General features: G+C 47.5%; 1 protein-coding gene and 1 long non-coding RNA gene across 4 annotated transcripts; both read left to right on the plus strand.

Moving 5' to 3' along the window:
• Positions 1 to 2,680: 2,680 nt before the first annotated feature.
• On the plus strand, positions 2,681 to 7,968 carry LOC127030327 (uncharacterized). Of its 3 annotated transcripts, XR_007768354.1 has the most exons (6): positions 2,681 to 2,731; positions 3,170 to 3,268; positions 4,547 to 4,823; positions 5,404 to 5,680; positions 6,841 to 7,117; positions 7,698 to 7,968. It is a non-coding gene; the product is annotated as an uncharacterized LOC127030327 (long non-coding RNA). The 3 variants fall into 3 exon arrangements; XR_007768352.1 differs by lacking the exon at positions 2,681 to 2,731 and having other exon boundaries at positions 3,105 to 3,268; XR_007768353.1 differs by lacking the exons at positions 2,681 to 2,731; positions 3,170 to 3,268 and adding an exon at positions 3,398 to 3,546.
• Positions 7,969 to 9,003: 1,035 nt separating this feature from the next.
• On the plus strand, positions 9,004 to 12,316 carry LOC127030322 (aryl hydrocarbon receptor-like). Its single transcript, XM_050916601.1, has 2 exons — positions 9,004 to 9,098; positions 11,306 to 12,316. Exons 1-2 carry the CDS (start codon positions 9,058 to 9,060, stop codon positions 11,574 to 11,576), a joined length of 312 nt encoding a protein of 103 aa, XP_050772558.1. The 5' UTR covers positions 9,004 to 9,057; the 3' UTR covers positions 11,577 to 12,316.
• Positions 12,317 to 12,620: the final 304 nt, after the last annotated feature.

Genomic DNA, 12,620 nt, shown 5'->3' on the forward strand with positions numbered 1-12,620 from the left:
ATGTAAAGTAATGAAACAAAATCCTGATGAATGTTGTTTAAAATTGAAATAGAAGTACAAAATGAATGAAAGAAATATAAAAGTATATTTGGTGTGCAAATGTGAACTCTGTTCCCTTGTGATACTATTTCCATAACGAAATGTTCATGTCATCATATTGTTCCATCAAAAGCAGGTTGCACAGTGTCTGACTTGCCAGAAAGAGGGACAGCAATCAAATCTGGATACCACCTTGAAAAGCATAGAGGTGAATTTTTGAATCAGACACGTTATTGTTTATCATTATCCATGGTTATTTCTGCAATACAATGAGGCTTTGATTTTGAAACAAGTCCAATGCATGTAAGTGGCACAGCATAGTGCAGCAATTACCTCTAATACGCCTTCGCACTGGCTGGGGATATTTCTTGTGCTTTACTCTGGTATTGTTTTCAATCACTCATTCCTGCACTTCTTTTCGTTTGTTTAGTCTTTCTTTCTTTTTCTTCTGCATTTAAAAGTGGGCTTTCATTTGGATTCTATGGCTGTTATAACCATATTACATTGTGTACTCTGCTTCTCACATATGGGTTCATTGAGAACATTTATTAATAAACATGTGAAATATGACTGTTAACTGGTACCCTTCTATGTAGGTCACTCGGATCTGGGAATTGGTGGGAATGGATTTAATAGGACCGTTTCCAGTAACAAAGAATGGATACCAGTACATAGTTACAGCCATAGATTATCTTTCAAGATGGGTGGAAGCCTTTCCACTTAGAAATAAGTCGTCATCTGAGGTGGTAGAGATCATGTTCACCATGATTCTTCGACGTGGATGCCCACAGCGGATACTGACAGATCGTGGTGCAGAATTCAATAATACGGTAATGATTTCTTTTTTTCTGGTTATTTGTACTATTTATCCAAAGTCAGTGTCAGGTCACCCACAGATCTCGAACAACCACCATCTTTTCTTTTTATATATATAAACTGCTGTTGGTCCCCATCAGTGTTGCTATAAAATTATTTTTCTTCATATCTAACAAAGAAACGAACAACTACTTGTTTCCAAAACAAATATGAGAAGACATGCTATTCCTGTTGCTAATTACACAGAAAAGTAGTGGCAGATACGCAAAGGAACATTCCTCAACAGAAGTCTATATGTACGTTTATGGTGTAACTTTTTTTCTTTCAGCTTAACTTGTATGTTTGTAATAAATTGGGAATAGAACGTAGCTTCACCAGTCCATACCACCCACAAACCAATGGCTTGGCGTAAAAAAGCTAATAAATCCATAAAAAGGTAAGTGAATGGGTGGGTATCGTACAGTATTAATGGCAAGTAGAATGTGCTATATTAGAAGATGCAACTCACAAAAAAATCTTCAAAAGCAATGTGTTACATGGAGATCTTTTTCATTACGTATTACACCTTTTTGATTGTGTATGATCTGTTTCAAACAAGACCGTACATGTGACTTTCTTTTCTTAAACAATCAAATCAATGTGCCTTTGTTACAGAGCACTGCGGAAGATGGTTGATGACAATGGGAGTAATTGGGATAAATTACTTGAACCCATTTTGTTTTGTTTGCGAACTAAAATACATGCAACAACAAAAATTTCACCTTTCCGACTAATGTTTGGTGATGATGTAGTGTTTCCAGAAGATGTCTTAGAGAATTACATGGTAAGTGTATGTTATTCCCAGCACCTTTCATGTACACATGGCATTCTGTGTGCCTTCATTTTACAAATACAATCACTTCTCCATTTGTTTACAAAGATCCCAGATCTGAATATGTTAGTGGAAGATTTCTTCAAAGAGAACAGCATGAATATGAAATCGAGACATGACGCTGACATTGCACTGCCACTAAGTAACATTGCTAAAGCACAAGAAAAACAACAAAGACATTATGCTAAAAAGACTTCTAAATATGGGGAAATAACATTTGAAGTTGGGGACTCTGTACTATTACTGAATACTAGACAGAGAACAAGAAAAGAAGGAGTATTGGAATCTAAATATCATGGACCATACAAAATTATGAGTGTTGAAGGTAAGAGAGTGAAATTACAAACCATCTCAGGGAAACAGTTAGGAACCATGTACAGTATTGCACACTTAAAACCAGTAAAAGAGCCAACAACATTAGCTGCTGAAAGCACGTCAGAGGGAAAAACTGGCACTGAAATTGGAGTTGGTGACGCTGAACCAGAAACACCCACGGAAGAGATTAGAGAAGTGGATGGCACTGTATCTCATGACAGCAAAGTGGAAAACATAGAGGTCACAGCAATAGAAAAAGAGGAATATATAGGGCAAGATGTGTCAAACAATGATACAAGTGATGCTGATGACAGTTTTGATGACATGCTTACAGAGGAAGTGGAAGACAAGCAATGGCTTCTGAAAGGTAATTGGTTACCGCTCTTTTCTTAAACAGATTAACATACTTTATAACTTGAACTATATTAAAGGTTTTCATGTACAAAGTGGCAGCATTGACAGTTAAAGCAGAGAAAAAGGAAACTGTATTACCATGCATGTAATATGTGTTAATATTTTTTTCCTAGTAAAATTGGTAATGACCAGCAAACACACAGAGAGACTGGAGGCGAAAGTGAGAAACATAAAATTGTATGGCTCTTCATTTCATTCCATACCCCGAAAGCTAACCTCCCTTCTCATGTATTCATACACAAGAAAGCGAAAGAGCGTGCCTCGATCACCCAATAGGTCAATTTGGCACATTAGACAGGAGGAAGCAGATCCTGAGTGTTTTCGACCACAAACTCCATCTCTCCCGATTTGCAGCCATCCCCGGACCAGTGACAGGTGCATAGGCAGCCATGTCATTGGAACTAAGCAAGGAGGAAGCCAGTGGAAACAATGAAAGGGGCCACTCTGGTTATCACCTTGGGGTCAGGGGTGTGCCCTGTACCCCCAAACCTTACTTCTCTTTATATGTATTCACACACAAAAAAGCGAAATAGCCTGCCTCGAGCAGCCATGTCATTGGAACTAAACAAGGAGGAAGCCAGTGGAAACAATGAAAGGGGCCACTCTGGTTATCACCTTGGGGTCAGGGATGTGTCCTATACCCCCAAACCTTACTTCCCTTTACACGTATTCACACACAAAAAAGCGAAAGAGCTTGCCTCGATCACCCAATAGGTCAATTTGGCACATTAGCCAGGAGGAAGCAGATCCTGAGTGTTTTCGACCACAAACTCCATCCCTCCCGATTTGCAACCATCCCTGGACCAGTGACAGGTGCATAGGCAGCCATGTCATTGGAACTAAGCAAGGAGGAAGCCAGTGGAAACAATGAAAGGGGCCACTCTGGCTATCACCTTGGGGTCAGGGGTGTGCCCTGTACCCCCAAACCTTACTTCCCTTTACACGTATTCACACACAAAAACGCGAAAGAGCGTGCCTCGATCACCCAATAGGTCAATTTGGCACATTAGCCAGGAGGAAGCAGATCCTGAGTGTTTTCGACCACAAACTCCATCCCTCCCGATTTGCAACCATCCCCGGACCAGTGACAGGTGCATAGGCAGCCATGTCATTACAACTAAACAAGGAGGAAGCCAGTGGAAACAATGAAAGGGGCCACTCTGGTTATCACCTTGGGGTCAGGGGTGTGCCCTATACCCCCAAACCTTATAACTCTTTACACGTATTCACACACAAAAAAGCGAAAGAGCGTGCCTCGATCACCCAATAGGTCAATTTGGCACATTAGACAGGAGGAAGCAGATCCTGAGTGTTTTCGACCACAAACTCCATCCCTCCCGATTTGCAACCCCATGGACCAGTGGAGGAAGCAGATTCTGAGTGTTTTCGACCACAAACTCCGTCCCTCCCAATTTGCAACCGCATGGACCAGTGGAGGAAGCAGATCCTGAGTGTTTTCGACCACAAACTACATCCCTCCCGATTTGCAACCATCCCCGGACCAGTGACAGGTGCATAGGCAGCCATGTCATTGGAACTAAGCAAGGAGGAAGCCAGTGGAAACAGTGAAAGGGGCCACTCTGGTTATCACCTTGGGGTCAGGGGTGTGCCCTGTACCCCCAAACCTTACTTCTCTTTATAAGTATTCACACACAAAAAAGCGAAAGAGCGTGCCTTGAGCAGCCATGTCATTGGAACTAAACAAGGAGGAAGCCAGTGGAAACAATGAAAGGGGCCACTCTGGTTATCACCTTGGGGTCAGGGGTGTGCCCTATACCCCCAAACCTTATAACTCTTTACACGTATTCACACACAAAAAAGCGAAAGAGCGTGCCTCGATCACCCAATAGGTCAATTTGGCACATTAGACAGGAGGAAGCAGATCCTGAGTGTTTTCGACCACAAACTCCATCCCTCCCGATTTGCAACACCATGGACCAGTGGAGGAAGCAGATCCTGAGTGTTTTCGACCACAAACTCCATCCCTCCCGATTTGCAACCCCATGGACCAGTGGAGGAAGCAGATCCTGAGTGTTTTCGACCACAAACTCCATCCCTCCCGATTTGCAACCATCCCCGGACCAGTGACAGGTGCATAGGCAGCCATGTCATTGGAACTAAGCAAGGAGGAAGCCAGTGGAAACAATGAAAGGGGCCACTCTGGTTATCACCTTGGGGTCAGGGGAGTGCCCTCTACCCCAAACGTTACTTCCCTTTACACGTATTCACACACAGAAAAGCGAAAGAGCGTGCCTCGATCACCCAATACGTCAATTTGGCCCATTAGCCAGGAAGAAGCAGATCCTGAGTGTTTTTGACCACAGACTCCATCCCTCCCGATTTGCAACCATCCCTGGACCAGTGACAGGTGCATAGGCAGCCATGTCATTGGAACTAAGCAAGGAGGAAGCCAGTGGAAACAGTGAAAGGGGCCACTCTGGTTATCACCTTGGGGTCAGGGGTGTGCCCTGTACCCCCAAACCTTACTTCCCTTTATCTGTATTCACACACTAAAAAGCGAAATAGCCTGCCTCGAGCAGCCATGTCATTGGAACTAAACAAGGAGGAAGCCAGTGGAAACAATGAAAGGGGCCACTCTGGTTATCACCTTGGGGTCAGGGGTGTGCCCTCTACCCCCAAACCTTACTTCCCTTTACACGTATTCACACACAAAAAAGCGAAAGAGCGTGCCTCGATCACCCAATAGGTCAATTTGGCACATTAGACAGGAGGAAGCAGATCCTGAGTGTTTTCGACCACAAACTCCATCCCTCCCGATTTGCAACACCATGGACCAGTGGAGGAAGCAGATCCTGAGTGTTTTCGACCACAAACTCCATCCCTCCCGATTTGCAACCCCATGGACCAGTGGAGGAAGCAGATCCTGAGTGTTTTCGACCACAAACTCCATCCCTCCCGATTTGCAACCATCCCCGGACCAGTGACAGGTGCATAGGCAGCCATGTCATTGGAACTAAGCAAGGAGGAAGCCAGTGGAAACAATGAAAGGGGCCACTCTGGTTATCACCTTGGGGTCAGGGGAGTGCCCTCTACCCCAAACGTTACTTCCCTTTACACGTATTCACACACAGAAAAGCGAAAGAGCGTGCCTCGATCACCCAATACGTCAATTTGGCCCATTAGCCAGGAAGAAGCAGATCCTGAGTGTTTTTGACCACAGACTCCATCCCTCCCGATTTGCAACCATCCCTGGACCAGTGACAGGTGCATAGGCAGCCATGTCATTGGAACTAAGCAAGGAGGAAGCCAGTGGAAACAGTGAAAGGGGCCACTCTGGTTATCACCTTGGGGTCAGGGGTGTGCCCTGTACCCCCAAACCTTACTTCCCTTTATCTGTATTCACACACTAAAAAGCGAAAGAGCGTGCCTTGAGCAGCCATGTCATTGGAACTAAACAAGGAGGAAGCCAGTGGAAACAATGAAAGGGGCCACTCTGGTTATCACCTTGGGGTCAGGGGTGTGCCCTATACCCCCAAACCTTATAACTCTTTACACGTATTCACACACAAAAAAGCGAAAGAGCATGCCTCGATCACCCAATAGGTCAATTTGGCACATTAGACAGGAGGAAGCAGATCCTGAGTGTTTTCGACCACAAACTCCATCCCTCCCGATTTGCAACCCCATGGACCAGTGGAGGAAGCAGATTCTGAGTGTTTTCGACCACAAACTCCGTCCCTCCCAATTTGCAACCGCATGGACCAGTGGAGGAAGCAGATCCTGAGTGTTTTCGACCACAAACTACATCCCTCCCGATTTGCAACCATCCCCGGACCAGTGACAGGTGCATAGGCAGCCATGTCATTGGAACTAAGCAAGGAGGAAGCCAGTGGAAACAGTGAAAGGGGCCACTCTGGTTATCACCTTGGGGTCAGGGGTGTGCCCTGTACCCCCAAACCTTACTTCTCTTTATATGTATTCACACACAAAAAAGCGAAAGAGCGTGCCTTGAGCAGCCATGTCATTGGAACTAAACAAGGAGGAAGCCAGTGGAAACAATGAAAGGGGCCACTCTGGTTATCACCTTGGGGTCAGGGGTGTGCCCTATACCCCCAAACCTTATAACTCTTTACACGTATTCACACACAAAAAAGCGAAAGAGCGTGCCTCGATCACCCAATAGGTCAATTTGACACATTAGACAGGAGGAAGCAGATCCTGAGTGTTTTCGACCACAAACTCCATCCCTCCCGATTTGCAACACCATGGACCAGTGGAGGAAGCAGATCCTGAGTGTTTTCGACCACAAACTCCATCCCTCCCGATTTGCAACCCCATGGACCAGTGGAGGAAGCAGATCCTGAGTGTTTTCGACCACAAACTCCATCCCTCCCGATTTCCAACCATCCCCGGACCAGTGACAGGTGCATAGGCAGCCATGTCATTGGAACTAAGCAAGGAGGAAGCCAGTGGAAACAATGAAAGGGGCCACTCTGGTTATCACCTTGGGGTCAGGGGAGTGCCCTCTACCCCAAACGTTACTTCCCTTTACACGTATTCACACACAGAAAAGCGAAAGAGCGTGCCTCGATCACCCAATACGTCAATTTGGCCCATTAGCCAGGAAGAAGCAGATCCTGAGTGTTTTTGACCACAGACTCCATCCCTCCCGATTTGCAACCATCCCTGGACCAGTGACAGGTGCATAGGCAGCCATGTCATTGGAACTAAGCAAGGAGGAAGCCAGTGGAAACAGTGAAAGGGGCCACTCTGGTTATCACCTTGGGGTCAGGGGTGTGCCCTGTACCCCCAAACCTTACTTCCCTTTATCTGTATTCACACACTAAAAAGCGAAATAGCCTGCCTCGAGCAGCCATGTCATTGGAACTAAACAAGGAGGAAGCCAGTGGAAACAATGAAAGGGGCCACTCTGGTTATCACCTTGGGGTCAGGGGTGTGCCCTCTACCCCCAAACCTTACTTCCGTTTACACGTATTCACACACAAAAAAGCGAAAGAGCGTGCCTCGATCACCCAATAGGTCAATTTGGCACATTAGACAGGAGGAAGCAGATCCTGAGTGTTTTCGACCACAAACTCCATCCCTCCCGATTTGCAACACCATGGACCAGTGGAGGAAGCAGATCCTGAGTGTTTTCGACCACAAACTCCATCCCTCCCGATTTGCAACCCCATGGACCAGTGGAGGAAGCAGATCCTGAGTGTTTTCGACCACAAACTCCATCCCTCCCGATTTGCAACCATCCCCGGACCAGTGACAGGTGCATAGGCAGCCATGTCATTGGAACTAAGCAAGGAGGAAGCCAGTGGAAACAATGAAAGGGGCCACTCTGGTTATCACCTTGGGGTCAGGGGAGTGCCCTCTACCCCAAACGTTACTTCCCTTTACACGTATTCACACACAGAAAAGCGAAAGAGCGTGCCTCGATCACCCAATACGTCAATTTGGCCCATTAGCCAGGAAGAAGCAGATCCTGAGTGTTTTTGACCACAGACTCCATCCCTCCCGATTTGCAACCATCCCTGGACCAGTGACAGGTGCATAGGCAGCCATGTCATTGGAACTAAGCAAGGAGGAAGCCAGTGGAAACAGTGAAAGGGGCCACTCTGGTTATCACCTTGGGGTCAGGGGTGTGCCCTGTACCCCCAAACCTTACTTCCCTTTATCTGTATTCACACACTAAAAAGCGAAATAGCCTGCCTCGAGCAGCCATGTCATTGGAACTAAACAAGGAGGAAGCCAGTGGAAACAATGAAAGGGGCCACTCTGGTTATCACCTTGGGGTCAGGGGTGTGCCCTCTACCCCCAAACCTTACTTCCGTTTACACGTATTCACACACAAAAAAGCGAAAGAGCGTGCCTCGATCACCCAATAGGTCAATTTGGCATATTAGCCAGGAGGAAGCAGATTCTGAGTGTTTTCGACCACAAACTCCATCCCTCCCGATTTGCAACCCCATGGACCAGTGGAGGAAGCAGATCCTGAGTGTTTTCGACCACGAACTCAATTCCTCCCGATTTGCAACCTCATGGACCAGGCGGCAGCAATTCCTGAGCAGGAGCACAGATGGTTTTCCTATGTGACAGAAACTGCAGCTAGTTGCAAAACGGGAGGGTTGCTCAAACTGACGTTACACCGGCTCCCAGGAGATGCCCGGCGTCCGGCTCTCCCCTCGCTCCCATTGGCCTAGCGGGGGTCGCCTAAGGTGCTGCTGCGGCGGCTGGGTGCGCTAGCCGCCGGGAAGGGGGCGCCGGGCTGGGCCGCCTGGAGCAGCAGCAGAAGCGGGGCTGGCAAGGGAGCTTTGCAGCCCGGCGGCAGCGGTCGTGACTGCGCCCTGCCCAGCGATGAGCAGCCCCGAAGGCCCGGCCCGGCCAGCAGCGGCTGCGGTGCCCCGGAGCTAGGGCTGCCTTGCCCGCGGGCCGGCGGCTCGGCGCTCAGCAGCAGCCGGGCGCGGAGGAGATGCGCCCCCGGCTGGCACGGCCCCGGTGCGCCCTGGGCGCAGCGCGCTGAGCCAGGCGCTGCTGGCTGCTGCCCCGAGTGGCCTGGGGCGGGCGGGCCGGGGTGCCCCGCTCCTCCTGCGCTGAGCCGGCAGGCAGGCGGCTCCCGAGGAGACGGGACAATGTACGCGGGGCGCAAGAGGAGGAAGCCGGTACAGAGGACGTAAGTGGGGAGCCTGGGGTGGGGGGGCTCGAACCTGACAGCTCTGCCTCGGGGGCAGCAGCGCAGGGCGGGGTGGGGTGTCTGGAGTGGGGTGCACGTGCGCGGATGGAGGGGGGAGGTGGTATTGCTCCCCAGGCGGTAATTTGCCCTTTTAGCTCCCAAAACTTGACAGAGCAAGTGTTGGGTTCGTGGGGAGAATGAGTCCAACCCGCCTGCCAAAAGTCTGTGCCCCCAGTGGCTGACCCGGGAGCTGCCAGCGCTCCCCGTCCTGCAGACGTTCGCCCCATTGCAGCCTTCACAAGCCCACTTCTCTCTTGACTTTTCCTCCAACTGCTGGTTCATGTCCTTGCTCCCTAGCTCCGCTGCTACGGACTTCCGCTGGGCAGCGGTCGAAACTAGATTTCTCTGCCTATTTCCCAGCTGCGGATGTTCCTTGCCAAGGAGGAAAAGCCAAAGTCTGAGGCTGGTGAGCAGCTGTGATGCAATGCCAGCAAGCTGAAATTGCCTTGGTAAAATGGTGCCGATGAATTCCTTCCCTTCCCTAAAAAACCCCTTTTCGTGAGAACCTGTGCAGGCTATTTGTTGAAAACGTATGCACCGTCTCTGGTCTGCCTGCATGTGCATCAGGAGGACGGTCAGTGCATGGCCATTGCACCATACAAGATAGGCTAGAGAGAGCATCCACGGCTGGTCTGGGAAGTTCTGTATCAAGGTTTCAAAGACTTCGCATGGGGCATGTTCTGATAAAGAACTCTGTTTGAATCATTGGTAGCATCTGTTTGAAAAACAAGATACTAGTGAACAATAGTTCTCCTTTCACAGGGCTGACCTAATGTTAGCTGATAACCTTTCCAAAGACTAATTATGTTGCCCCCTTGCTCGGCTAGACCAGATCAGATCCTGTGAATGTGACCATGGCAGATATTTGGCATTAAAAGAGGTGCTTTAGTTATTTTACAGACTTCTGAAAAAAAGACAAATGTCCTTTTTATAACTGGAGTGTGTGAGTTTCTGGTTATCCCTCACCTTTTCTAGTAGTGAGACTGGATTATTTTATTACTATTGATAAAATAATGTGGTACATCTTCAGAAGGAGAAAATGAACTTGGGGGCTGTGCTTTCCACCCAGATGTGTACCATCTAAACCGAGTTTCATGTTTTTGCTTTTCTTCACGGTTAGGGAATAGGTACAAGAGACACAATTTACTAAAATGTCAGTGCAGTTAAAATAAAAGACTGGTTACTATGTAGTATGAGTTAATTATTAATTTAACAGGCACAAATGGTTTGCCTGTTGATTTGCATCTATTCATTGGGATGAATGGTCAATTTTAATACTCAGTTTAAAAGTTTGGTTAAAGTGCTGACTAGAAATCTTTAAAATACATTAAATATATGAAGCCTTTTTGGATTGCCTGGTTAAAGTCTGTGACACTTGCTTCCTTGCAGCCCCAAGAGCAGGCTAAAATATTGAAGGGAAGAGGTTCAAAGTCGTAAAGCTTCTCGAGTGGGTTTAGGAAGGAAGCAAGCAGGGCGCCCAACCTCATGCATTGAGCAAGTGCCCTCCTGAACCTGGATTTGTTTGTTTAAAATGAAACAGATAAGTGTCCTTGGAAAAAGTGACATGGCCCTTTGCATAGGTAAATGAAAGGCAAGTGACCAACAAAGGCCATTGTTAGGGTTGGGAAGTCTGGTAGCATGATGGCAGGAACAACTGGAATCAGAGGCCATGTGTGTGCGGGGGGTGCATGCAAGGTCACGCGCCCCCCACCCCGAGTTGCTGCTTGGCTTGTACTGAGTGTGCTCACACAGACTGAGCATGCTCAGTAACGTCTGCTGAAGTCCCTGCCCTCCCTCTTCCCTTGGCAGGGCTTTGGCAGGGATCATGAAGAACAGCTGCAGTTCACTCTTGTTTTGAGGCAAAGGGGTTAATTGTAAGTGCTCAGGGACAGGGGCCATATGTTATTCACCTGAGGATCAGCATGCATGGTGCTAGAAGCATATTAATAGTAGGAATGAATAAGGGGTTGAAGTAAGAGCTCCCATTCTGTTAAGAAATCAAGAATGGAGGTCAGCAGCCAGTCCTCATAGCCGCCTCTCTCACCCTTGCTATGTGCTGGAAAGTGCTGTGAACTCTGCTGAGGACCACCCTCTCCCTGGGCACAGGTGTGTTTGTGATGTGTCTCCCTTGGCTCCTCCCCTGGCAGAGTGAAGCCGCCGCCCCCAGAAGGTGTGAAGTCGAACCCCTCCAAGCGCCATAGGGATCGGCTGAACTCGGAGCTGGAGCGGCTGGCTAGCTTGTTGCCTTTCCCTGAGGAGGTCATCTCTACCCTGGATAAACTCTCCATCCTGCGCCTCAGCGTCAGCTATCTCAGGGCCAAGAACTTCTTCAACAGTAAGAGCAAACTGGGGGGAGGGTGGGAGACTGGAGTGGGCCCGTTCCCATTAAATACACCTCTGACATTGCACCCTACATGATTTTATGAAAATGTGCTAATTCATAGATTCATGAATCAATGAATCTATGAATTAGGAGATTGAGTGTGAATATAATACAACTGGAATATGCTTCATGCAAAAGGTCTCTTGTAAGGTATCATTATAAAGCTTATAATCTACTGAGTGTGGTCATCCTATTTGTATAAATGTACCTCTCTTGTATCAGAAACTAGAAATATGAAATATAACTCTGAGGGCCTATTGTAATTATGCAAAGTGTGGGCCATTAATGGTGGTTTGGACTCTGGATGGCTCACATTAACCAGGACAATTGTCTGTAGATGGCTCTGTTTTACTTGTGAGTCTTCCTGTATTCCTGTGTGCTGGCAAGTGGGCAATGAAGTCTTGCAGTAACACATGATCATGTCACCTGAGCTGGAATCCATCTTTAACCTGGTGCTTTTCTATTGAGAAGGAGGGGGTGGGAACCCAGAGAGGGACAAAGGATTCCCGCCTTGTGCAAAAGAGATATAAGTGGGTGGAACAGAACAAAAAGGGCTGCAGTCATGAGAAATCCCCTGGCTACCACCTGAGCTGGAACAGGGGCTGTACCAGGGGAAAGAATTGTGCCCAGACTAGGAAAGCATCCAGTCTGTGATAGAAGCTTATTGAAACATCTCTGAGGGTGAGATTTTATGTTTATTCAGTTTTCTTACTGTATTAGGCATAGACTTGCATTTTTTATTTTATTTTGCTTGGTAATTCACTTTGTTCTGTCTGTTATTACTTGGAACCATTTAAATCCTACTTTTTGTACTTAATAAAATCGCGTTTTACTTATTAATTAACCCAGAGTATGTATTAATACCTGTGGGGTGGCGGGGAGGAAACAGCTGTGCATATCTCTCTATCAGTGTTATAGAGGGCGAACAATTTAAGATTTATTTGGGGTTTGGACCCCATTGGGAGCTGTGCATCTAAGTGCTGGAGACAGGAGCACTTCTTAAGCTGTTTTCACTTAAGCCTGCAGCTTTTGGGGTACATGGTTCAGACCTGGGTCTGGGTTTGTAGCAGGCAAGCATG

Source organism: Gopherus flavomarginatus, chromosome 10 (genome assembly GCF_025201925.1).
Source record: "Gopherus flavomarginatus isolate rGopFla2 chromosome 10, rGopFla2.mat.asm, whole genome shotgun sequence".
Lineage (NCBI taxonomy): Eukaryota > Metazoa > Chordata > Testudines > Testudinidae > Gopherus > Gopherus flavomarginatus.

Bases quoted from the DNA above. Each gene is read 5' to 3' on its own strand.
- LOC127030322 (XM_050916601.1), top strand. From the start codon at position 9,058: ATGTACGCGGGGCGCAAGAGGAGGAAGCCGGTACAGAGGAC. The intron at 9,099-11,305 runs GTAAGTGGGGAG...CTCCCCTGGCAG, and splicing joins AGGAAGCCGGTACAGAGGAC to AGTGAAGCCGCCGCCCCCAG.